We start from the raw sequence: 26,322 nt of genomic DNA on the forward strand, positions 1-26,322 counted from the left end.
TGTTCAGCTACCCAGCACGCAGTCTGCCATGGTGAGTGTACCGTGGGTATCTAAGAAAAATGTGCATTCTTTAGTTTTGAGTATTCTGCCCTAGAAAGGCCTGGTATGTGAGGGTGGTGATGGGGTGGTCCAGTCTTCCATCTCCCTAGGGATTTTTCTTATCTGGTTGTTTGAGATTATCTCTTGTAACAACACATTTTCCCCATATGAGGAGCACTTCTTCTGTGTCTTAATGATAGTTGGTGACAGCTGACAGTACAGTGGAACGAAGAGATTCAATTCCAAATGAGTTGTCCAAAAAAGCAGTTATTCCTTAAGTTCCTTAAATAATGTACTCTGAAAACTCAGAGAGATTTGAGGCTCCCTGGGTCTCCCACAGGGGAAGGCTTGCCTCTGACAGCCTCTATCTCTCAGCTAAACGGAGGCCCTTCACCCTCTAATCCTTCACTTCCCACTGATGTTATTCAAATAGCATCTCTACCTCCATTTGTTATCTTTCTCTCACCTTCTATACCCAGGTCTACACCAGAAAGTTAGGGCAGGGGTCATCTGAAGGCAGGGATAGGGCAGGACATTGTTCTAAGCCTCATCTCTCTGGGTCGGCTCAAACCCTTACTTCTTCCAGGTGATTCTTCTGACTGCCATGTAACTGATAGCTCTGGAGCCCATTTTTCAGATCCTGGCACAGAGGCAGTGGGGGAGGATGGTGTTCCCTTGGAACCCAGGACAGTGCCAGTCACATACTCAGCAGATGCTGGGTCCCAGGCTCCCCCAATACTGTGACAGATGGAGAAGTGTGCAGTCCTCCACAAGCTGTGCAGAGTATTTATTCTGCACAGGGATTGGGAATATAATGAGGAATCATGGGGAAGTGACTGTTTTTTATACCCTCAAATGGGGTAAAAATATTGTTATAACTGCACTGCTGATTTTATCCTAAACTTTGTCTTAAAAGAAAAGCCAGTAAGTGAAAACTAAGCAGACAAGCCCTTGTACTTTGAATAAAATAAAATAAAATAATAAGATAGAAACAAAGATTGTTAAGCCTGTGTCTAGGGGTGGAGCTGCCCAGGCAGGGAACAGTCAATGCATCCAGGGTATCACATGCTATTCGCTGGCTCAGGAGACCTTTCTGGAACTGTCAGCAAGAGAAACAGATCACTGCCTGGGCACCAGGCTGTGGTCCTTGGCGCTCATAGATCAGCTGCCCTGGCACGTAGACTGACTGCACACCTTCCCACACCTCTGTCCAGCTCTACTCTGTGTCCTGCACAGCACCCGTCCTGGGGAAGTGGCCAAGGTGTTGGCCCTGAGGTGCCCACCTGGATGGTGATGGCCCAGATGTTTTCAGCCAGCAGTCTCTATGTCTGCCAGGATTAGGGTGTTAGCAGTGGATAGTAGACCACAGAAGGATCCACAGTGGACCCCAGGGCCACAACGCACTGTCCTTTTGTCCAAAAGCACTTTGTCCAGCCCTTCTCACTCACTGCTCTAGTCCCAGATTGCCCCTCCTCTCAGGAAGCAATGTCCCCCTTCCCTCCATCCCACATCCCTGCCTGCACCTTGCCCCAGCTTCCTTCCTGCTGGCCGGACCCCAGAGTGTTGGGTCCCAAACCAGCTCTCAGCCTCTTGTTCTCCTGCCAAGAGCTTTGGTCTTCCCATCCTCTTAGCAAGCAAAGTTCAAAGGCCACAGTGTGATATTCAATATTGGGACCCTTTGTATTTGGGCCTCCCTGCCTTCCAGCCTACCAGGCTCTACAGACCCCTGCAATGGAGTATTTTGTGGGCTTGTCCCTGTCAAGACAGTCTGACCCTCAAGGGCAGCCTCAATAGCAGCCCCTGCTCCACACACAGCAGTGATAAGCACCCCCGGGCCCTGCCCACTTCTTCTTCTTGGCTCTAGGGTGGCTGACAGGGTGGTACCACGGCTGTTTCCTGCATCTTTCCCTGACTCCCTCAGTTCACCTTGTCATGGCAGCCCACACCTCCTGTCCCAGTAGGTTTTCTTGGCTGCACTTGGCACCTGTGTCTCCCTTTCTATCTCCTCTGCACGCTCACAAGGACTGTACCATGGATGCCTTCCACTTGAGGGCAGGAACCATGTTGGGATCATTTCTTGCTGCCCTCCTAGGGCCTAGAAAGGGCACTGGCACGTGGCTGGCCCTCAGGGAATATCACTTATGTGGATGAATGAAAGAGTGAACGAATGGATGATTAAACACTAGATTTACAAAACACAGTAAATGAAGCTTTTCATAAGCTGGAAACAATTTGCGATGTTGATGAGACAATTAGGAACCTGATCACTGACTGAGTATTTGACAGTATTTAGGAACTGTTGACTTTTTAAGAATGATGAATATGTGAGGTTTTTGAAATCCTATCTTTTATAGCTACAATTAATTAATGTTGATTAATTACATGGTATTTTTTTCCTTAAAATAATTGGGGATGGGGGCGTATAAGAGGGGACAAATAAAACAAGGTTGACCATGAGTCCAGCTGTTGAAACTGGGTGAGATTACCCTCCCCGTTCATAGGTGATGGGTGCAGGTGGGAGGGAGGTAGCTTTCATGTTACCAGTTAAGGTGGACAAGACACGTGAGCCTTTGCTGTCCTGGGAGATCTTTGCGTTTGCTCTCCCTGTGCACTGCCAGCTGCATTTTGCGGGGAGTCCTCTGTAGCAGCAGACAGCTTTACAGTCATTTGCACAGCGTGGAGACACATTCTTCTCCAGCAGATTAAAAGAGAGAAGGGTGACAAGGAATTCCTCTGTCAAGACTTGAGAGCAAAACGCCAGTGAACCATGGCTGCTAACACTCACTCTCACCAGCAAAGCCCGTTTACTATTAAGAGCAAAGCGTTTGCTAGTGCTTCATCTTCAGAGAAAAATGTATTTCAACTAAACGCATTTGCTGATTTCTTTTTCTTTCCTTCTGTAACAAATACCAAGGTAGAGTTCTGCTGTGAGCCCACAAGCATCACTGTTCCTCATAAGCTGCCATAGAAAACAACCTCCTTCCTCCACCTTCTGCCAGATGGTTAAAGCAAGTAAGCAAAATACCCATCTAGGCCTGGGGGCATGGCTCAAGGTGTAGAGCGCCTGCCTAGCAAGCGTGAGGCCCTGAGTTCAAACCCCAGTACCACCACGATACAATTAAAACAAAAAAACACCTATCTAAAGAAAATGTCTGGGGCAGTTGCCTCCCTTATTTTCCCAGCATAAACACCTCTGATGTTAGAATGCCCAGAGAGCCTCTTGTCAGGTGTGCCCTCACCCACATCTGGGTGTGCACTGTCTTTTGTTTTGTTAATAAACTTCCTCGATCTCTACCTCTGTGTCCTATAATTCTATTCTGTGAGAATGTCATAAACCCAAGTCAAAGACCTGGTACCCCAAGTTGAGGACCCTTTCCTCTGGGGACTGCCGTGGCCTGTTTTATCAAAACAGAAAGGGTGGTGCTCGACTTGCTTTCGGCTGGGCCTGTTATCAGCAAGGGCTTGCTCCAGGTGGAGAAGGGAGGTCTACCACCTGGGCTTTAGGCAGAGGAGGCTTTCCCCAGGGGTGGGGGGATGTGTGAGCGTGCTGGGAAGAGTGGAGGATGCAAAACTCACCTTCCTTGGGTTAATGGCAAAACCACAGAGCTGTGTCCACAGCTGGCCATAGGCTGTAGATCTCTCAATCTGCTGCCTCAGTGAGGGCAGCTGCTCCCAACATCCTTAAAGAGTGGAGGTACTAGGTTGAGCTGGGGTCCACAAGCACGCCCAGGCATCCGGGAAGACCTCAGGGGTGGAGGCCTTGGGCCATTCTGCCTCCTTTACTAGGAACAGCAGAGAAGTTTCCAGATAGAAGTCCTATTTATCAAGAAGGAGAGTGCCCCCATTTTACTGGGAGACAATAAATCTAATTTGGAGTCTGAGATGGTCCCTGCAACAACAGTAAGGGGAAGCTTGTTCCCAGTGTCCGGGCTGAGCCTGGCCCCAGGCTGCTCTCCTAGATGCCCCTCCCCCCTTCCCGCAGTCTCTGCGTCAGCCACAGGGGGGACTGGGCGTCCCCTCTGCTGGCCTGTGGTCCTGTCAGTCCTTCACCCAGACTGGCTTTGGCTTCCGTCCACCCTTCCTCGCCTCTCGTTCTGTATCTCCCTGTGTGTAAGCAGGAAAGTCATTCAAGCCCCAGATTCAGAGCTTCTTCTCCTGCCCCCCCCCACCGATCCCCCCACCTCCCCTACAGGAAGGAAGCCTTCCATGACCTCTGTACGAGAGTACACCGTCATGCCCTGAGCATCAGTGGAATTTTCCCACTCTGAGTACACCCTGGCCTGTGCTCTGCATTTTGTTCCCAATACACCTGAACTCACCCCTCCTCCACTCAGGCTGTGAGACCTGGGCTGACCTCCACCTTGCACCCTGTGCTGTGACTTCAAAGCTCAGAACGGACAGGCTACATGAAGTGGGGAGGTCCAGGTGCAGCTCCTCTCGCTTCCCACCTGTGTAGTGAGCTGGACCCTCAACATTTGCTGGATGATGAGGTCAACCTTCTTCTGGAGACCCAGAAGACTCTCTGAGCTGAGGAGGCCTATAGAAGAGGGGTGAGCCAGGATCCTGGTTCTTGGCTCTTGCGGCCTCTTTCAGTTCCTTGGTCTTCCTTGGATAGAAAGTTCTCGGGTAGAGATCACAGTTGGAGAGCAAAACCAGAGTGGCAGTGCCATGGTGGAAGGATTTAAGCCCATTAAACAGTGAGGACACCAAAGACACAGGCCATTTCTTATTCATTACGATGACGCACTGCTGCCTAGTAGATCACTAAGATCTACTGTCTCCCAGTTGCTCAGAGAGTGGTGCAGCACACCGAGGTGTGGCTGCTTCCTACAACGCCACAGACCATGGCAGAGCTTCGGGAGGTGTCCTGAGTGCCACAATGGGAGGGGAAGGCTTCCTGGAGGAGGTGGCCTGTGATCTAGGCCTTGAAGGATACTCAGAATTCATGGGGATTCTCAAAGGGTTATTCTAGGCAGAAGAAACACAAGGTCTCCAGGCTTGGAAATAAAGATGGTTGGCATCTTAGGGTTCTGGCTGAAAGTTCAGTTTAGTGGGAAGGTAGTGGGGTAGGAATTGGGGGAGGAGTGAGAAAGAACACCCAAAGGAAGCTTTGCTAGATGAACCTGTATACCAGTGATGAGTCCAGGTGAACCTGTGGGGGTCAGCTGCAGCCTCCAGACACGACCGCCTCACATGCAAAAGCCGCCACTTCGAGCTTTGACAAAAAGGCTCAGGGGAGGAGGGTGAAGGGAGATGACAGGGCTGGCCCCAGACAGTCTGCCATGCAGGTCCCTGAGCCCCCCTGCTCACATGGGCTGAGTGCTGGGCAGAAGGGTGGACGAAGAGCTCAGAGGCTCCTCCCAGCCCACGTGCCGTGGGCCTGTGACGGACAGGGGCATTATTTTGGAGTTGAGATGAGAAAGAACAAGTTCTGAAGATAATATTCCTCTTGGAGCAGCACCTATGATGGAGATGGCTCCTACCCGGGCAGCCTGTTCCTATGGACTCCTGCTGATAGCAGGCCTCTGAGTGAAATGGTGGTCATTGTCTCTACCTTGTTACTGGGAAACTGAGGCCCAGACCCTGCGGTTGGCAGGTATGTCAGGGTGGAGTCCGTGCCTCCTTGTCTCTCCTATCTAGTTCAGTGGGACTGAAACTCTCGAGGGTAGGGGCTGTGTGTCCTTCACCCCCAGGGTCCCAGGCCTGTCACTCACCCAACCTGGCACTGAGCCTTGCTCAAAAGGCTTGGGGAGCCTGAGGTCAGCATCTCCTTTTGATGGCTAACCAGTTTCCTTTCTTCCTGCGGAGCAGTGACTTGGCCACATGGCTGCACGTGCGCATGTGTGTATGTGTGTGTGTGTGAGTGTGTGTGTACACATGTGTGTGTGTGTGTGTAGGCTGTGCATCATAGTAGGGCTGGTCGGTTCCCTCTGAATTGCTGGGTTGGTCTTTCGGGGGTGCCTGGAATTGTCAACTGCTGGATGCAGCAGGTGAATGGCTCAGATCTCTCTGGTTGTCATAAAGGACTCTTTCTGGAAACCTGCCTGTTCTCTGTCCGTACTTCTGCTGCCTTGCCCCTGGCTACCTGCAAATGCAGAAACTAGAAGTGGATTTCTCCACCCAGGCTAGAGGGTATAGGCTGCAAAGAAACTAATTCCTGGGTGGTCGGCAAGGGTGGGTCTCAGATGGACAGGGTGCTCACCCTCACCGGCTCTGAAGGAGATAAAAGTGCCTGCAGGATTGAGCACTCAGATGAAGTCCTACAAGCTGGGCAGAGCCACTGCCTCTGGGCACCTCCACGCAGGTCTCTACACCTTGGTTTCTCTGCTTGCAAATGGAACTGGCCCTGCACAGCCTGGGCTGGCTGTCCCAGCAGCAGCAACGGCAACCTGGGCTAAATAGCAAGAACTGCACTGTGTGGGGAGCACAGGGCCATGTTTAACAGATGAAAGGACAAGCTCGTTTTCTCTAAAGCCAGCACGAGCCGGCAGGTGGCACATGGAGACCCCAGGTGCTGCAGAGAAGGCAGTCACTGGGGTGGACCAGGGAGCCTCAGATGTCCCAGCCCATTTTCCTGTCCCTCCCGCCTGCCCTTCTCCTGCCAGCAGACATGCTGTCACCCCTGCCCAGCCCTATGAAAATCAGAAGAATCCAGGGCCTGTGAGAGGGTGATGTTGGTGTGGGGGTCTCCTGGCAGAGCTACAGACACAGTGTCCAGCTTGGGACACAGCTACTTCTCCACAGCACTCCACTCCACTCTCAGACCTCTCTGTGGGAAAAAGGGGTCATGTCTGCTGAGGAGTTCCCTGGCCTTTGGTCAGGGTTGAACTGTGGCTAGACAGAGAGGTTGAAGTGGGTGGGTAAAAGACAGAGGTAAGCTTGGCTCTGCCTTTCTCTATTTGAAATCTCAGGGGCTGCCAACTGTCCTGAGTGCAGTACTTTGGTACCCTTTTGGTGTTCCAGCCTCATGCAGCCTCTGTCCCTTCCTTATTCCAGCTCCTCTTCAGGTCTTGTGTATCCAATTCCCTCTGCCTCCTCTGTCATCACCTCCCCTTGCTCCTCCTGCTTGTTCTCAGGCTTCAGTTGAGCATTGATTGCCTCCTCCTGGAAGCCTTCCCTGACTTCCAGCCCCCACCCTGGTTTAGGGTGCTCTTGTCTTCAACCTCTATGTATAACATACATGCCCTGCTTGTCTGCCCACTGGTGCTCCACTGGATGTGTCTTCTTAAGTCCAAGGCCTGGCTCACACTCTGCATGTCTTCAGCATCCTGCCTAGATCGTAATCATGGCTGCTGAACACTAGTTGAAGATAGTTAGGAAGAGAATCAGCAGAGGAGAGGCTAGGCAGCTGGCAGGGTCCCTCCCCAGGAACACAGGAGAAGCCAATAGTATCCCCATCAAACTGGGGTCCAGAGAGCCACTGGTTGCCTTGTTTCTACCAGCTACCCTGGAGGTTCCAGGTCTAGACAAGGAAACCAGCCTGCAGAAGGTGGGGGAGAAGGCGGCCCAGGAAAGCTCTGCAGGGACCTCAGTCCTGGGTTCCCCTGAGACCAAGGGTGGGCTCCTTGCTTCTGTCACCCTGAGCAGAGGGCTCTGCACCCTGCCGGGCACTGGCGTGTTGGCAATGCAGAGAGAGAGAGAGAGAAAGAGAGAGAGAGAGAGAGAGAGAGGTGGAAACACAGAGGACCCTGATTCTCAGGGGGCCTCAAGGCCAGGCAGACCAGGGACAAAGGGCCACCCCTGCAAAGCCTCATGGCCCTAGCACCTGAAAGAACATTCCAGCCACCTTCCCAGCCCTGCTTATGCATGTCAGCTTCCGTGGCACGGAATGGGCTAGCTTGCAGAACTGGGGTCCCTCTGAGACAGGGGCTTCCCTACCTCGGAAAGTCACTTTGGCGATCCGATCACTCTTGCCCCGCAGCTCAGAGACGGTCTTGAGGATGACGAACAGGGCCATGCTGGTGAGGAAGCCTGGGCACTGCCAGGCGGAGCAGCGGGGAAGGAGCTAGCTGGTGGAGTGCGGCTCACACGCCTCCCTCCTCTCCCTGCTGCCTCCTCCTCCTCCTGATGCTGCCCACAGAGACCAAGGCAACCGAGCTAGCGAGCTGCTCCTTCCAGCAACTCCCAGAGCCTCGCGGTCCTGCCAGCTCCCGCCCCTCCGAGTTGTCAGCCCAGCATGTGTTGTGCACCCAGCCAGCAGCCTGGGAGTGCACACGCAGAGTCGGAATTCATTATTCAGCAGCGCCAGCCCCCAGATAAAGCCCTGTCCGGCTTCAGGTGTCATCTCCCAGCTCCCAGAATAAAGGCTCCTGTCCATCTCGGGCAGAGCTGAGTAGTTTCTGGAGCAGACATATGACAATGGCAGTGGATTGAACATGGATGACATGGGCATGGGATCAGGGCACCTCCTCCCTAGGGACCAGGGACTTCATGATCTGGGTGCACTGGGAGCTAGACTATGGCACTGTGTTTGGGGAATGATTCAAGCTGGTGCCTGAGATGTTCAGGGAACTTGGACGGTCAGGCTTGGCTGCTCCGGCTGGGTCACAATAGAAATCCTAATCCAGGGCCTTCCAACTGGAAAAGCTGCCTCTACCAGGCAGCATTAGGGTGGTGCTTGGTGGTGGTCCCTCAGAAATATGAGCACTAAGAGAAGAAATGGCAACCTGTCCTCCACCCCAAGAGCATGCCCTTGAGATGCTGGGTCTGGTTCCCTATCCTGGGGTCATGGAATCTGAATCTCGGAGGCTGGAGCTGCTGCTTGAGGGGAACTGAGGACCTGGCTCAGCATGACCAGAGATCCCTCATTCAAAGGCTGTACGCTTAAGGATCCAGGCACCATCCTAGCCCATCCCAGGGCTGGGAACAAAGAAGGCTGGGGGAGGGGAGGCAGCTGAGGTGTGGTTGCCAGTGACAGAACTGTCCTGCTTCCTGCTCTACTCAGCTACTAGAAGCGAGAGAAGGGATTTCTGTGGCAGCATTTCCAAGGAACAAAGGACAACTGCCCCTCCTTTCCTCTAGGAGGGGCTCTTAGAGAAACAGACCCTCTGGGCCGGTAGAGTCACTCAAATGGTAGAGTGCCTGCCTAGCAAGCCTGAAGCCTGGAGTTCAAACACCAATGCTGCCAGAGAGAGAGAGAGACAGAGAGAGAGAGAGAGAGAGAGAGAGAGAGAAGACCCTGGGAGCTGGGATTCCTGACCTGGGAGCTGTGCAGGGTCCTCTGCACACTTGCTCTTGCCATTCTATCTTGGTAGAAAGCCCCTCACTCCATCCCTGCCTCCTGGCCTGGCATCAGCCCATTGGGGGTCCATTCCTGGGGATGCCTCTGCACCAGCATCCAGGTGGTGTTAGGGTTGTCCTCTGGGTGGCTCCTACCCCTCGCACCTCATGGTGTTCTGTTGCTCCACTTGCACCCACCCATGACCCCAGGAAGATCCTGGCGCACAGCATCTTTTCACCTTAGAGGCTCACAGGTATCCTGTGAACACTAGGATGTTTAATTGACAGGATAGAAGGGTAACTTGGTGACTATGTAAACAGAGCGTAAAGCTTTAAAAAAGAAATACTAGTTGGGTATGATGGCACATGCCTGTAATCCCAGCACTCGGGAGGTGCAGGAGGATTGCTAATTTGTAACCCTATCTCAACCCCCCACATACACAAGAGAGAGAGGGAGAGAGAGAAAGAGAGAGAGAGAGAGAGAGAGAGAGAGAGAGAGAGAGAGAGGAGATTGATTAACCTTTTACAGTGTGGTAACAAGGTTATTCCTTTGAATTCTGCAGGATATCCCAAGAACTTTCTTTCCTCCTTCTAGATGTTTTCTTGCTACTTTGCCCTAGCCCTATTTTTCTGTTTCTATTTATGTTTTTTCCCTCTCCCTCTTTTTCCCTTAACTCCTGCTACAACAAATTAGAGAATACCTTAGAAAATGCATTTATTGGCTACAAGCGAATTTCTAACTTTGTGAGCACCAGGTAAGTTTTAAAAAAAACAAAACTAAATTCACTGTTTTCTGCCCACAAGGTCAACAGGTGATGTGTTTGTAAGGCTTGGGTGTGCTCGATAAAGGAGTCTATCTCCTCCTGAGGCCCTCTGGAGGTTCCCTCTTGACAGAGATGAATTTTACGAAGACTTTATAACCTTGTGTGTCTTTAGGAAGACATCACACGAGCCTGCCCTAGGCAGACTTGTTGAACCTCAGTTTCCACATCTATAAAATAGTAGCAGTTCCACCCCAGTACACTTGAGCTAAGTCAGCTGACCCTTCCAAAAGCTAAACCAGACCATACTGAACCAGACCCCAAGCAGAAGAGCCAAATGGGCTAGAATCCAGACAAGAGGACACAGGGTAATGGGTCCATTCAAAGGACCAGCTCGGTCACTGTGAATAGGGAGGTAACGGACACTCACCCTATCTGGGCTTGGGTGTCGTTGGAAAGCCCTCCTGGAGTATGTCACACCTGAGCCCAGGGTTGCTCTTTTAACCACTTTTTCTAATGGCTTTCTTATTGTAGCATATGCTCCCCAAGAAGCATTTAGAAGAATACAGATATGATTGGGTTCTGAAGGACAGGTGGAATTGGCAGCTACTCCTATGTCTGTGGTTCCTTCTTCCCACCAGGTTTCACCTGTTCTGCTTTTTGTGCCCCTGCAAGGTTCCGTCAGCCGCACTAGTATCTGTCAGAGAACCTCTTTGGAGAATTCTGATTGCAGGTCTTCATCAGCTGCCACTTACAGACTCTGTGCAGGTGCCACTTCTGCCCCATCTGACTTTTGAGCATGAGAGATGACTGTGAGCGATGGAGGAAAACTGCAGGTGTTCTTAATTCATTTCAGGATTGCTGCAATGAGAGCCAGGGAGGCTCCCATGTGACTGGATCCAAGTCACAAAGAGCATGGCACCTTGAGGCTGCCCCCACCCTCATCTAAGGACTTCACCCTTCCCTGCACACCACCCAGGGCTGGTGTGAGAGTGGCTGAGAAGCCCCTATGTGGAGGTCCAGACTGGGAGGTGGGCTTCAGAAGGTTTGGCTCCTGGAGCAAACACCAACACCTGCAGATTTCAGGCCACATGAACTGCAAGATTGGAGACAAATGTCAACCACACACCTGGGCTTTCTCTTCTGATTTGCTTTTTGAACCTTCCTTATAAAACTGCTGTGGTGGAGGAAGTTGAGGAGGGAAGAAGAAGTTCCCGGGGAGAGAGGAGAGGATTAGAAAAATGTCACTCTTCACACACACACTTAACTTACAGAGTGTCCTAGGCAGTGACGCCTAGTGAGGGCCCACCATGGAGCCGCTGCCTGGCATCTCGGCCATGGGGAGAGATGGCTCCTGGGGTCCCTGGGGGTCATTCTGGCTCCCAGGCCTGAGCTGCCTCTAAAGCTGGGGCCCAGCCTGTCCTATCCCAGCTGTAGCCTTCCAAATGGGTCACCAAGGGTCCTGTTTGAAGGATCCAGGCCTCTCCTACGAGTTTCTGCTTCTGTTTCACTTCTCAACCTGAAAATGCTGGACCCATTCTTGGCTTGAAAGCTGAGACTGGGGCGAGAGGGTGATCTCTGGAGTTCACAGCAGAGCACGTGGAGATGGGGAGGCATCTTCTGGCCCCGTGGGGCTACTCCAGGGAGGGGACGGCCTTGAGGACCCGGTGTCCCAGAACGCGGGGGGGTGGGGATGGCACTCGGGGTCAGACTCGCGTTGCCAGGCGCTCGGTTGCTCGGTGACTTGCGGGCTGTTTACAGTAGGGCCGAGCCCAGCGCCGAGGCTAGCCGCACCCACCATGGCCTCCCGCAGCGTGGGCACACTACTGAGCGAGTTCAATGCCGCCTACGTGCCCCCTGCCCTCATGCCCGGGTAAGCAGCTCCGCCCTGCCGCACTTGAACCTGACGGTCAGCACCGGCGCGACCCTGGCCTCCTCCTCGCACACGCGCCTTCTGCGTCCCGGCCCCGCGCCTTTGGGGATTGGAGGAATCCCGGGGCCGCGCGGGTTCCCCCCTACCCCCCCGGGAGCAGGTGGTGGGCAGCCCAGGACGGAGGCGGGGTGGGAGGGGTGTGCAGAGTGGCCCGGATTCCCACCGTAGGAAGGCGATCTCTGAGAACCAGCAAAGAACCAGCCCGGATAATGAGAGAAGATGAACCCATCCTTGGGCTGTGGGGTTTGGAGATGCAGTAACCGAGAACGCATAGAGAGACGGGAGGAGTCCCTGAGAAAGGACCTGGGGAATGTGGGGCACCCAGCATTCAAGAGCGATGAGTTTTTGTGAGTTGGAGGAGGGAGAGAGATGAGCAGAACAGGTTGAGCAGTACTTGGATAGTTAGTAGTGTCTATTAGTCACTAGACTTTTACACCTTACTTTCTCCTGCAAACTGGACAGACTGCAAACTGAAAAGATCAGGCAGTGTATTTTGCATGAAGTTCGGATTCTTTTTGAGCAGAATACGTGAGCCATGGAGGCACTGTTTTATTAACGTCGGTTCTGGAGACTGCGTGCAGAAGTAGCAGCAGCTTGGGCCTGGGGTTGTGCTTTCCATCCAGCTGGGCTCTAAGACAGGACCTTTCTCTCAGCCTGGGACAGCTCACAAGCTACTTCAGTTCCCACCAAATCTGCCTTACCAGGTCATGGTAATTTCTGGAGGCCAAGACTGCGGTGTTGATACAGCTGCCTTAGGATTTGCCTATTCATTCTTTCATTCACTTAGATATTCATTTGAGAAAGATACTGAGTGCCTATGGGGGGGGGGGGAGGTCAATGACAGTAAGTGGTGTGCTGCCCTTAAGGGGATCCCAGATGTGCATACTTAAGATTTAGTTCAACAGCCTTAGCTAGCGGTGCCTGCACCACTCTCTGGGTGTCTATCATGAGGTTTGGTTTTATAAATCTCAATATATAAATATATATGTTCTTAAGCTTCCCAAGACTCTCAGTGGAAACTCTTTTATTGCTAGACTCCTTGGCCATTTGCTGCCCATGGGGCAAGGCCTGATGCACCTGCTTCCCTGCCCTTAGGGTTCCCAGTCTTTCTGGAAGGGACAGGAGCTATGGGTTTCAGAAGCAATCCCCAAGATACCTCTCTATCCATGCCCCTTGTCTGAGGTTCCCTTCAGTGTCTGTTCTGTCCTGTGATTGCATGAAAAATGGTGATGACAAGTAGGTCATAAATAACATTCAAGCCTGGCCTGGGCTAGGTTGAGCAGCTGAGTGGGTGTCTGCTGCTTTCTTGTCTGGAACTTTCTGGAAGGGATGCATTCCCCTTAAAGGTCCCCATGGAGGAGGAATGAATCAAGTCATTTGATGTTTCTGAATGCTATCTCATTGGCAATTTTGTTAACTTAATGAAAGAATCCAAGATTCCCTACCACACTTGGATAATTACTATTTTTGTGTGGCTTTTCAAACACTAATCATGGATTTTACAGCACAGCCAGTTTCTTCAGACACTCAAATCACCCTCCTTGCAGTTTTATTCACAGAGGCAGAGAATATTCAGGTTGGTAAGGACCTTACAGATCATGCAGCCCAGCCCTCTCCTGTTCCAGATGTGCACTTTGAGGTCATGGGGGTCTTGTCCGAGCCCCATGTTGGTGATGGTAGAGTTAGGCAAAAGAAGGTTCTGGTTCCCAGTGGTAGCTCCATTAACCCCCAAGAGTGTACCAGGCCCTGTGCTTGGCCCTTTACAAACTCTTCTTTTAAAAGTCTTTAAAATAACCCAGGTGAGGAATGAGCAGCTTGCCCAAGTCCCAGTGACATCAATATCCCTGTTCACCACAATATCTATCTTGAACCCTCACTCACCATTTTACACTGCTCCCATCACTCAGATGGAAGAAGTAGACAGAGAGATTCTGGAGCCAGCCTGATTCCAGCATTCCACACTCACTATTGTCAGGACAATGGTTGCACAAAGGTGGCTGTGTCCCTGTCCCCAGAATCCCAGTACAACAGACATGCACACCTAGTGATATTTAACAACCAAGTATCTAGAGGGAAAAAGCCTTGATTTATTGCAGCCACCAGGATTGTGGTAGAAAGCCTAGTCCTCACTAGTTGATTTTAAGCAATCAACATGGCGTCCCTAAACAAGTTAGGAAGAAGTGCACAGCTGCACACCATTATATGGATCAGTGGATCCTCATCTCAACATTTTTCTTTCTGCAGTTCCTGTTACCCAAGGGCAACTGCGGTCTGAAAATACTGAGCGGAAAATTCCAATAGAAATAACTAATGATAGATGTAAATAGCTTAAAATTATGAGAAAGTGATGAGTGCTAAGCAGTTATTACCTTTGTATTTAATGTGATTAGTTTAACTGTAATTGTATATAACCTCATTTTAGTTTTGGATTTTTAAACATCAGACTTGACAAGTTTCTGAAGAATGAGCAATCTGTTCAAAGCTGATTTGAGCCAGTACAGCTGCGTGCACCTGCCAGCTTCCTGTGGCCTCACCCGGAGGAGAGGGCTGGGGTAGACAGGGAAGGGCTCTAGAAGAAGGGTTTGACCATGGCATCTCCCAAGCTCCTTCCATTTCAGCCTTGGCCTGGCATGAAAGGTGCCAAGCCCAAGATGGGCCAGTACATCATAGGGTATGAAACAAAGGCCATCTCACCTGCCCAGGAGGATGTAGGAGATGCTGTATGCCTAGATTTGTTAGGTCAGTATTATCAAGGGAGGCCTTAGCAAACTCTCATGCTCAGGCCCCATCTGGTGTCATTGGTTGGACTGGGATGGAGCGTCAGGAGGTTTTAGCTCTCCCAGGCGACTCCAGGCAGCTACTAGGAATAAGGACCCTTGTAAAGTGGCAAGTGTGGGCCTATTTTCTAAGGTGAGGGGCTTTCCTACTCTGCGGTTTTCTTTGGCAGCACCAGGCTGGGAGGTCTGACAAGTGTAGCAATCACCTACTTTCTATCTATCCTCATCTCCAGCCTTGGGAACAGAGCAGCTCAGAAATAAAGCCTGAAATACAGAAACAGAAAATATATACCAAAGCCATAGTCCTCCCTCCAGGCCCTGCCCCTGTAGGCAGCCTCTTTTCCCCCTCTCTCCCCTCTGGCCTCTGGTCTGCCTTCTCTTCTTAGGGTTCACAGGTCATGCGGTTCCCTCAGTCCTTCCCTCTGCCCCAACGCCAGCCCCTGTCTCCTATCTGGAATTCACCTCTGAGCTGTTTGAAGAAGCTGGGGCTGTTTATAGGTGACCAATGCCTCCCATATAAGCTGAGGAATTGGGGAGCCCCTTGTGAACAGTGAACAGAGGGTCTGGAGCCCTGGAAACCTGGGCTTTATAACAGGGAGTTCCTTCCTTTCCTGGAGAAAGACCAGTCCTTTAAAATGTGAGTCTGTTTGTCCACCTGATCAAACAAATATTTACAGAGCATCTCCTGGGTGTGAGGACTGGCAGAAGTGCAAATAGGAGTGAAACAGCCCTCTCTTCCCAGGGAGTCTGTAATTCAGAAAGAAAGGCTATTTCAGGGCCTCAGGTCATTACAAAGGCCATCCCTTCTATCCATCCATCCTGCTAGGTGACCCACTAGGAGATTCAGGTTGTCCAGGTGAGCAAAAACATGGGCTAGAGCTTCCTGCAGGATGCTTTCAAAGCAGCAAACAGCCTAGAGTGAAAAAGCTATGATGGGAAGGGGATGACAGGCAGGAAAGACCTCTTGCCAAGGAGGCCCATGTCAGGAGGCCCCCAGCAGCAGGCCTAGTTTGTTCTTAATTGCAGAGGCAGTGGGGAGCCCTTGCAGGTTCTGCCCAGAGGAAGGATCTGATCAGAACTGTCCTCCATAGGAGGGGTTGTGGAGACGAGGCTGCACGTGGAATGAGGACACGCTGACTATGAGCAAGTTAATTAGTTAATAAGGCTGCTCATGGGAACCCTGATGCTCATGGTAATTAATTAAAATATCAGCTATGGGGCCAACAGTGCTATGAAGAGTCAGCAAGGGACCTCTCCCCGTACACACAGAACCCTCAGGGGGCTGTAGAGTCCACACGTGACCTTTGCCCAGGGGCCTGGTTCACCATGTCTCTAACTTGTGAGAGACTATGCTTCTATAAGTGGATGGAAGGACGTGAGAGCAGATGAAGGGGTTGTGCAGCAATCGTGATAGTGCCATCAGGTCTGTCCCATGCCTAGCTATAAAGCCTGCCACTCCCTGCTGTTGCTCTCCACCTGGGTCTGCCACAAGACCAACAAAAACAGGACAATAGAAAGTGGTGCATGGAGCCACCGAGAGTCATGCTGTGAGCCCACAAATGCAGGGGGATCAGAGGGACAAAGACCCAGCTTTCCAAGACCTGCCTGTAAGCGCTACGTGATGTGAGCCTGCCCGCCTGTGCACGTGCGTGCACAGCCTGCCAGAGCAGCAAGACCTGAAGGGAAGCCAGGCCGAACTTGGGAGGGCTGCGGAGGAGGGGGCTTTTATTCTATTGAGATGCAAATATCTTGGCATTCAGAGAGGTTGGAAGACAGGGAGCAGAGGAGGAGCGTGGCAGAGAGCTTGGGGGTGATGGAGAGAAAAATCCCAAGAACAAGTCACATTTCCACAGCTCCTTTCTTCAGAGGAGCCTGCTGCCCCTGTGGGCGGGATGCTTCCAGCGCTCTGACGATCAGAATGGTGAGCACGGAGCCCCTTTTAAAGCCCTCGGAGTTTCTGGACTCATCCTCCTTCCATAAGCATTTATTTAGCCCTTGCCATGTGCCACGTGCTAAGGGTCAGGGAGAACACAAGTTAGCAGAGGGGTGGTACTCGTGTGCACCTGCTGTGGACAGTAGGTGAAGTGAGAGAAGATGACAGGCAGCACTGGCCCTTCCCAAGTGGAGTGGGTGGCAAGTCCCCAGGCGGCAGGAGGATATCAGCACTCCAGGTAGACTCACAGGCTTGGGGTGCACTGCTGAGCCTGGTCACCTCTGGGGAAGTGAGGAGAGGTGACATGGACTCTGTCCTCAGTGACATGGACTGGTCTAGAAGAACCATTAGGGGATGTGAGGTCGGTCAGGTTAGCACAGTGGTGGGAGGAAGGAGGACAGAGGCTGAGGGCTGGATGGGTGGGGCAGTGGAGCAGGGAGGACAGCAGGGCAGGGCCACCACCCTGTTTTTTTTTGGCTCAGGTGAAGGATGGATTGGTGGTGAAGGGCAGGGATGTAACATGTGGCAGCAGGAGGGGCAGGCTAGTTCCAGTGTGGGCAGCAGGAACTCATGGATCTGTCACAGGGAGAATGGTTGGGGGAGAGGGGGTCGTCAGAGGCACATCCGGGCATCACTGGTGTGCAGGATGGGTTGAAGGTCTCACATGAGTGAAGGTTTCTCATAGGGAGTGGGTCACTGAAAAGAGATGAGGATCCCAGGGTAACAGCAACACTAGAAGATGAGTCAGAGTGGGACAGACTCACCGTCCATCCTCCCCGACCCCCTTGCTCTGAGGTTCTGCTCAAAGCCTCACCCCAACAGAAACGCCTTCACAGAAAGCTCAGCTGGTACCTGCTGTGGGAATGGGCCTTCCCCTATTATCCCGACCGTGAGCCAACTTGGGTTGGAGCTGGTCATGCTGGTGCCAGCACCACATGGAAGGCAGGACACACTCTCGTGGCACCATTACTCCTGTGTGAGCGTAGGAGCTTGGTGTTCCCAGGCCCTTGCAGTATGCCAGCACGCAATGGGTTTCTAACAAAGTGACTTTTAATGCCACCAGACTTTCTCTCTCTCTTTAAAAAAGTGGTGTGCATACAAAGAAGAAAGCACTAAATCTCCCCCAGTCCAAACACTCAGAGTTACCATCCAGTGAACGCCACTCCAAGTTCTTCTATGTGCATATTCAGAAAAAAAAGAAGCACCTGACTGGAGGATGGATGGATGGATAGAAGAAAGCAATTTTATAAAAATATGATCATACCACATTTGCTATTTCAAAATGAAAAGCATGAAATTTAATCTTACTAGAATTTAAGAGAAAGAAGCTGGAATAAAATGAAAGAATTGTTAGCCTGTAGATAAACGTGAATGCATCACAAGAGATATTAATCCCTAAAAGATACCTCTCACGGGGTGGAGAGGTGGAGAATAAAACCCATTAAAGGCTTAGAGTTCTTATGCTGTGCTTTTTTTAAAATGACATTTCCATTTTTGATGCCGTGAGTTGATTACTGGAGACATTCTTAGTAAGTACCCACCCAGCTTCCCCCTCCTCCCACCCCCCCAACTTTGATGGCTTAAGTTATTTTTACTTGACAGGTTTTAGAACATTTACTTCTGTTCTGCAAGCAGCATTCACCTGGCTGTTACTCCTAGCTCTGCTCTTGAATAGCTGCGAAGATCGTCACCCCTCATGTTCCCCGAGGTTCTAAAGAACTGAGTTGGTTTTTTCACCTCTGGGTTGGCAGGGTTTTGTCACTGAGCACTACATTCAGGAAGAGCTTGTGAGAGCTTCTTTCCCAAGTTCTTGGAAAACTGGCTTTAATCTCCAGCTGATTGGGCTGGGTCTCAGGTCATGTGCTCTGCAAAGTGCATCCTGTGATGTGGTGGACATCTCTCCTTATGTTTCCTTCTGTTGCTTTATCTTTTTGTTGGGGGTTGGCAGACCTGGTGACTAGCATCTCTTCTTTCAGTCCCTAAATTCTGAACCAACTGAGAAACAAGATGAAGAGCTGATATCAGAGAAGAGACTGAAGATATACTGAACCCCGGAATAAAACAGGCAGGGCTGGAGCTCTGTCCACAACTTTTGGCATGGCGGGGCAATGCTTCCATGCGTCCAAGGAAAAGGAGGCGGAGATGTGGGCTCTGAGCAGCCCAACTTCCCCTTCAACTCACTGATCAGACTTTCTTCCACCTCCAGTGCCCAAGAGCAAGGGCGGCGTGGAGCTCTCTCCATATCCAGACTTAAGAGAAAGAGAAGCACGATCAGCCCCATTGTCTGACTTCTCAATTTCTTGAATTGAGATTTTTAGGAAATTTCATCTACAGCATGAAGTACTCTGGGGAACTCTGCTTCTGCTTCTCAGGGGACGTTTCTTTCCAAACAGGTTTCTTCATTGGTGCAAATGTTGCAGAGAAATTGTGAGCCAGTGACGTTGGATGACCTTGTATGATCTTAGTTAAAAAGTAGACATTTACTCTTAAGTGGTGGGTCAGAAGTCAGGCTGAGGGAGGTGAGGAAAGAGTGGGATTTGAAGAAATAAAGGCAGAAAGAAGTTCCAGAGCATTTCTAGGAGACTTAGTACATAAAGGAAAAGAAAGGGTAGTGTGCGAGACCGCAGTAATGTTTCCCGGAGAATTTTGGATCCAGGAAAGGCTCACATATGTCTCTGGGTGGACAGGAGGAAGTCAGAGAGGAGACGTTAAAATAAAGATGGCAGAGAGGAGGAATGGAGGGCGAGAGAGACGTGGAGGAATGAGGCTTCCGGTAAGGCAGGAGGGGTGGGCAAGCCATGGTGGAGAGGAGAACACTATCTTCTGGAAGTGGCCAAGGCGAACACACAGGCTCACAGGAGAGGGCAACAGGACTCCCCGAACCCCCGTCTTTCTGGGTCAGAGGGGGCATGGCTGTCAGCAGGGAGCCGTGGGAAGGATGGAGGTGTTGGAAAATTGTCAGTACCACCAATGTCGTGGCATCAAGGGCTACACACCCATGAAGAGGCCAAGAGGCTGGTGCCAGGCCCGTGGTGGGGTCTCCCCATGTCACCTGCTTTGCACCCACCTCATTCCCTGCTCTAGCTGGGCCTTGCTGCCAGATCCCAGGATGCCCCCTGGTGGCTGGGGTCGAGAAAGCAACTGAAAGGCCTGTCTGTCACAGATTTCTTGCTTTGTTTCTGAAGATGCAAAGAAAGAAATCATGCATCGCTATCCACTTCTAGACCAACCCTCATCCCAATGGAGAGGAGGCTGAGACTGGGAGTGGCTCCCAAAGGTGTTAAAGCCCCGAACTCCAAGCCCTATTGAGGACAAGGGCCTGGAACGTGGGGCAGATGCTGTCGCAGCCTCTGCTCAGGTACTGCCCCAGCTTTACTCATGTGGTTAGGGCACCTGAGTGCAGGAAAGGAAGACACCAACCTCATGGAGGGGTGGTCTTAGCACATGCACTGGAGGTCCCTGGAGCATGGTCACTGGTCTTTGGTGTTCATGTGTGTAGCTTCAACTGCAAGCATCATCTGTATTGTAGGCACGTCACCCACTCATCTTTTCATCTGTTTAATAAATAATTCATTGCCTCCCCACAAACCATGTGCCAGATCTGGCACTAACAACTGTGATACAAAGCTGGGTAAAACACAAGTTCTGCCCTTGAGAAGCTTGGCCTTTTGGTAGAGAGATGTCAGGAGACAGCAACACAGAAAGGGACATGGCTGTGGAAGGGATTTCAAGTGCAAAGGCAACAGATAGACACTCAGACCAGGAGAGGTGGTAGTTCTTGGAAGAAGCAATATTTGGACAAGTCCTTTTCTTTTTGGCAATACTGGGGTTTGAATTCAGGGCCTCAATCTTGCTAGGCAAGCATTCTACCACTTGAGCCACAGCTCCACACTTTTTTGCTTTAGTTTATTTTTTAGATAGGTTCTCTCACTTTACCCAGGCCAGCCTCAGACAGTGATTCTCTTGCTTCTACCTGCTGAGTAGCTGGGAATAGATGTGTGCTGCCACACCAGCTTTATTTTTGAGATAAGGTTTCACTAATTTTTTCCCCCTGGTTAGTCTTGAACCTCTATCCTCCTATCTCTACCTCCTGAGTAGCTGGAATTATAAGCATATGCCACCATGCCTAGACTTAGACAAATCTTAAAGGACCATTTTGTATTTGAGAGGCAAAGGGCAGGGCTGGAGTGGTGTGGGGTGGGTGCGATTGACATCCAGATGGTAGAAGACACAGGGAAAGGGAGGGGCGGAAGGCTGTGGGAAGGCAGGGTGAGCGAGCCGTTAGGCCTGGAGAATGGTGAGGCCTTAGGCCTGGGGTGTAGGGTGGCAATGAGGCTGGGTCCGAATGCCTTGCTAAGGATTTGACTTTGGAAGGTTTGGTCTGGTGGAAGTGTGGAAAATGGATGCCCGAGGTTTGACCTGGACAGTGAGAAAGAACCCTTCACTGAGAGAAGGCTCTAGACTGTTAGGGAAGGCAGAGGTGAGAGACTGTGGCTGGGGGACATCCACAGAAGATGTCTAGTGTGTGACTGTATCAGTCTAACCTTGAAGAGAAATCCCAGGCTGGAGAGGTAGACCATCATAGGCTGGTGATGGTTAAGGTCACAGCCTGCATGCCATGACCAGGAAAGACCCCTGAGGGACCCTAGCACTCAGGAGCTGGGCAGAAGAGGAGGATCATGAAGAGGCTGAGAAGGGAAGATCAGGGAGGCGGGTGAGAGAATGAGGTAATGAAAACCCAGGGTGGTATTCCCAGACGGGAGGAGCCAGCAGTACCCAGTGCTGCAGGAAGGCCCATGTGATGAAGAATGTCCCCCACATTAGCAGTAAGAAGGTCATCGTCAGGAGCAATTTCAGTGGCAGTATGGGTTGAAGTTAGCTCTCAGAGGGTGAGGAGTGAAGGGGGCTGAGGCCTGTGTGAGCTGGGAAAGCTGTGTTCTGTTTGTTGTCTGTCAGGTGCTGGATGCCCATACTCTGCGTGTTAGTTTCTCACTATGTATCTGTGTGAGCCTCACCTAACCCAGGGGTTCCACTTTCATATCTCCTGTCCCTCTCGGTGGGCTTCCTTGATGGTAGAGGGTGACAGAGCTGCTCAAGGGCACTTAGGGCTCCAGATTCTCAGTCAAGGCCTCCAGACCATTGTGAGGCCATGTTTTGGGGAGCAAGATGGCAGCATTTGAACTCAGGCCTCAGCTGTGACAAATCTAAGACCATGGTGTTTTGTCACTGAGATCCCACCAACTTCTATTCTCTCTCCTATACTGAGATGAGCACAGAATACTAGGGCTGACGAGGCCCCACATCTTAAGGCCAGCCCTCCAGTAATCGGAGGGCCAACGTGGGACAGTGATTTGCCTGCATGCTGGCTGAGGGGTGCCCACGTGTTCTGACCCCAGTAGGCAGAAACTCTGCATGAAGCAAGAGGCCCAGAGTCCCGCGCTCAGGTCAAGAGGCCTAAGCAGCCAATGTACCTTAGAAAGTCAATCACAGCCAGAGACACACCAGGCCCCTCAATTGTCCATGGCTTCTCTTAGAACCCATCCTGGAGGCCCTCATGGAGCTGCATCTTCCCCTTCCCCACAGGTACCAAGGCCATGTCCCCGGTGTGGCCTTTGCCTTCGGCGCCTCCTACGGCACCAACACCTTCAGGTACTTCCAGGACCACCGCAATGCAGCCATGGAGAAGAACTTCACGTGCTTCAGCAGAGGTAGCAGCTTCCCCACCGTCTTCTCCTCCGACCGGACCCTGGCGATACGTGGCCGATCGCACACCAGGGACCACTGGCTCTACCTGCCGAGCGACACCCACTTCAACCTAGACAGCGACGGCTCCGAACAGCTCAATCACTTCTACCAGGTGAGCTGCCTCGCCCCCCTCGGCTCTGCCCCAGGCCAGGGAAGGTGATGTGACCCAGGGGGAGCCACACCACTACAAAGTGCTTTATTTGCCTTTTCAGCCCCTGGGCCAGCACGGAACTTGGGGAATCTGGCTAGAGGAATGGGGGTCAGGACTCTGACTCCCTCTTTTCCCCCTGCCCTAGGGACACTGGCGGCTCTGTCCTGGCTCATCCCCACTGCCAGGGGAGCTGGGGGCTTTCAGGAATGTTCTGGCTCCTACAGGACTGTCCCCTGAGTAAAAGGCCAAGGACTTATCCACATGAGCCCCCCACCTGGGTCCAACCTACCGATTTACCCACCTGGACCCTGGTGCCCACTCACTCTCCCCATCTCCATGTCCCCTGAGGGTGTACCCCCGGTCAGGCTCAGCCCAAACTGCCCGGGGGTGGGGCGGAGAAGAGGATGGAGGTCACCACCCACACCCCTATTGATCTGCCCCTCTGGCTTGTGAAGCATCACCGGTACACCACAGACATCCAGGGAACTGAGCCTGCCCTTGTCTCCTCTGCCATGCTCCTGGAGCCTTGTTCTTGAGGCCACCTTTTTCTTACAATCATCTCTCCCAGCTTGGTTGCCAAGGCATAGACACTGACAGTGTGAGGGACTTGTCTGAGGAAGGCAGCTTCCTCAGGAGGGCAGATGAGGTGATGCCCTTGGACTCAGAGGAGTGTGTGGCCATCTCAGTGAGTCTGTGGCAACCTGTCCCTCCATCCTGGCTCTCACACAGAACCTCCCCATCCAGGAGGGAAGGAGAGGAGGCAGCAGATCCATGCCAAGCTCCCATTGTGTGTGTGCAGACAGAGGTATGCACACACCTGCTGAACTGGGGTTTCTGACCTGGTCCCAGATGCTTCCTGTCTCACTCTGTGCAGCAAAGCTGGTGTGTGTGTGTGTGGGGGGGGAGTCATTTTCTCCACTAGGCAGACAGGTACCGGAGACTCAGAAAGTACATCAACTGGTTAGCAGTTGAGCTGGGGCCCGGAAACTCTGGGGACTCCTTCAGGGGTGTTAGGGGAGACTGCCTATCCCTGCCTAGGTACAGCTGGATGCAGATCGCACACTAACAACCTGTTGTCTCTTCCCGGGTCGGGGTATAGGCAGTGCAGCAGCATCGGAAGCACTACCGAGACAAGACTGGCACGGTACCTTGCGTCCCCTACTTCGTGCTGCCTGTGAGGGAGCAAGAACGACACCCCCTCCCCACCAACCTGTGAGTGTCTGCCCGCCATGCCATCAACAAACACCCATCCACACAGCACCTGCTCCCACAAGCGCCTGTAGAGCACCAGACTGACAAACCAGTTAATGACCTTGCCCTTGAGTGCCTGCAGAACTGACAGCGGTTACAGAGCAAGCGGCGCTGGGCGCTAGCAGTCTCTGGAGCGATGCCAGAAACCTGAATGGGCAGAATCAGAAAGAGCGCTTTCTCAGCCAAATGTGCTGGGACTTTGGGAGCACACCCCATAACCTGTGCTGGCTGGAATCTGCAGACTGCTCCCCCTGATAGGGTGGCCTTGAGGCTGCGTGGGTCCAAATGCCAAGTGCTGCTACACAAGGAGCTTCTGCCCTCTAGTGGACACACAGGGAACTACACCGAGCCAGGAATCTTCCCCAACCCCGCCCAGACTGAACCCTGTTTGGAAGGGTCTGGGAATGGATTCCCTCACCAGGGGCTTGAAAATATTTTGACAGTCCAACTCGTCAGCTGGCAAAATGTGAAAGTTCCTGCAGCCCGTCCCTCATGGCTGCTATTATCTGGGTGAGCTTCTTTTCCCAAGGAAGATCTGCTCTTCCCTCAAGATGACTCTTGTCGTGCCACACAGGCACTGGGATTACCTAGTCCACATCCTGGTGTCCTGTGGCTGGGGTAAGACTGTGGCTGGCACCTGGGCTTATAACCTCCCGGCTTATTCCTCACCCTGCTCTCTTAATCCTCTCTCTTGGTCTGGGGAGGTCAGTGACAGATTTTAGGATTCCAATCCTTACTTGCCTCTGAAGCCTTACCTTCCCCAGTCTGTCCCAGATAAAGCAGTAGTTGTTCCTATACAGTTTAATGAACTTTAAAGATGCAACTTTCCTGTCATTAAAAATACTTTTCTGAAAGACAGATGGGTCTGTTTTATAAATAGAGAAACTGAGGTCCAGTGAGCATCTCAGGGGCTGGTGCTGGGTGGCCTGGTGGTTGGAGGCTGGGCTTGGAAAGGGACCCAACTCGGAGACCATCTCCATCTTCCAAGTTACCACCTGCACTGTGTGAAACAGCTCTGCATCAGTGTATCCCTGGAGACAGAACCTCTCCTGGGGACAGGTCTCCTCCAGAAACCTTGCCAGGATGTAACCTTCCTCTAGCTGCAGGTCTCCAGCTCTCTTCTTTCTCCAAATTCCTCAGCAGTCTGTACTGCTAACAGTTTCATGATGGACAACAGAGGACTGAGTAGGTGGTCAGGCATAAGAGGGTCAGGGATCAGCTCTGTGGCCTGGGGAAAATCTCTCCCTTCTGAAGTTTCATCACCACCATTGCCACCACCACCATTATAACAGCCACAATCATCACAACCACCACCATCACCACCATTATCACCACCATCACCATCACCATTATCACCATCACCACCATTGTCACTGTCATCGCCATCACTATCATCACCACCATCACCATTGCCACTATCACCATTACCATTACCACCATCACTACCATTGCCATCGTCTTCATCACCATCACCCTCACCATCACCCTCACCATCACTACCATCCATCACCATCACTCAAGTGTTTGCTCCTTGTCCAGCATTGTGTCAAGTGCTTTATATGCATGACATCATTTACTACTCAAAGCAAAGCTAAGCGAGCAATAAGAACATCAATCCTTTGTTTTGTGGGTTCACTTCCAGCGGGAGACAGGACCAGAATTTATGCCCTGTCTTTCTGACAGCTGTGTCTTCACTCTTAACCACAGTACTGCTGTGCAAATACAAGTCAACTTTTCTCTTGTCAGGCACTCAGCAGATGTCACACTGATGAGCAGCCAGGGGGGCCAACAGGGCTAAAAGTGGGTGCAAGGGTCTATGGTCTGCATTCTTCACCCTCCCTCCCTGGCAAACTGCCTGATGATGGCTCCATCCTCCCCTCCAGGCCTCCTCTGAGCCCGAAGAAGAAGTGGCACCTTTTAAGAGTCTCCCCTGGCAATGTGAAGACCTACCAGACCTTCCCATCGGGGAAGAGGGTCTCCTTGCAAGAGCGTCAGAAGCGGGACTGCTACTTTGAGTTCAGAGCGTGAAACTGGATGGCTGGGAGCCTTGGCCCTGACAAAATTGGCACGTGTGCAATAAAATCTTTAGCCATGACCCCCTACATAACTCTCTTCTGGGTCCTAGGGACATGTATGTCACAATGGCAGGACAGTGCCCCTGGGATCAGTCAGCACCATGTCTTAAGAGCTTTTGGAATGCTCAGACCAAGGGATTCAAGCCGAGAGAAAAAATGCCCAGGGCGGGGCAGATGGGGCTGAGGAGTGTCAGGCTCCCAAGTCTTCCCAAGTGTCACTTAGGTATGGAGACCACTCATCTGTCTCCACTGGGATAATGGAAGAGGCCTGAGTGTCCCATGTCTGCTGTACTGAACAGCTGCAGTGGCTGTGAGATGGGAAGGAACTCTCAGGGGAGCCCTCGCTCAGCATCATTTGGTCTACATGACAACTTGTGAATAAGGTGCTATTACCCCCCACACTGATGAAAAGACATGGAGCTTCAGAGAGGTTTAGAA

The 26,322-nt window shown here is 51.8% G+C and overlaps 2 protein-coding genes across 9 annotated transcripts in view; one reads left to right on the plus strand and one right to left on the minus strand.

The window, feature by feature from the left end:
- Positions 1 to 8,121, minus strand: part of Otof (otoferlin) — an 89,424-nt gene extending 81,303 nt beyond the window's left edge. For 7 of the 8 annotated variants that reach the window (XM_074049336.1, XM_074049335.1, XM_074049332.1 and 4 more), the window contains exon 1: positions 7,918 to 8,121. In XM_074049336.1, the coding sequence (XP_073905437.1) occupies positions 7,918 to 7,996 (79 nt within the window). In that variant the 5' untranslated portion in view covers positions 7,997 to 8,121. The remainder of the gene's footprint in view (positions 1 to 7,917) is intronic. The other variant, XM_074049338.1, reaches the window with a different exon arrangement.
- A 3,697-nt stretch (positions 8,122 to 11,818) lies between these two features.
- Cimip2c (ciliary microtubule inner protein 2C) lies at positions 11,819 to 25,892 on the plus strand. Its single transcript, XM_074049339.1, has 4 exons — positions 11,819 to 11,892; positions 22,246 to 22,519; positions 23,658 to 23,770; positions 25,693 to 25,892. The coding sequence occupies exons 1-4, from the start codon at positions 11,819 to 11,821 to the stop codon at positions 25,835 to 25,837; spliced, it is 606 nt and encodes a 201-aa protein (XP_073905440.1). The 3' UTR covers positions 25,838 to 25,892.
- The last annotated feature ends 430 nt before the right edge of the window (positions 25,893 to 26,322 follow it).

The sequence above is a fragment of the Castor canadensis genome, chromosome 12 (genome assembly GCF_047511655.1).
Source record: "Castor canadensis chromosome 12, mCasCan1.hap1v2, whole genome shotgun sequence".
Classification (NCBI taxonomy): domain Eukaryota; kingdom Metazoa; phylum Chordata; class Mammalia; order Rodentia; family Castoridae; genus Castor; species Castor canadensis.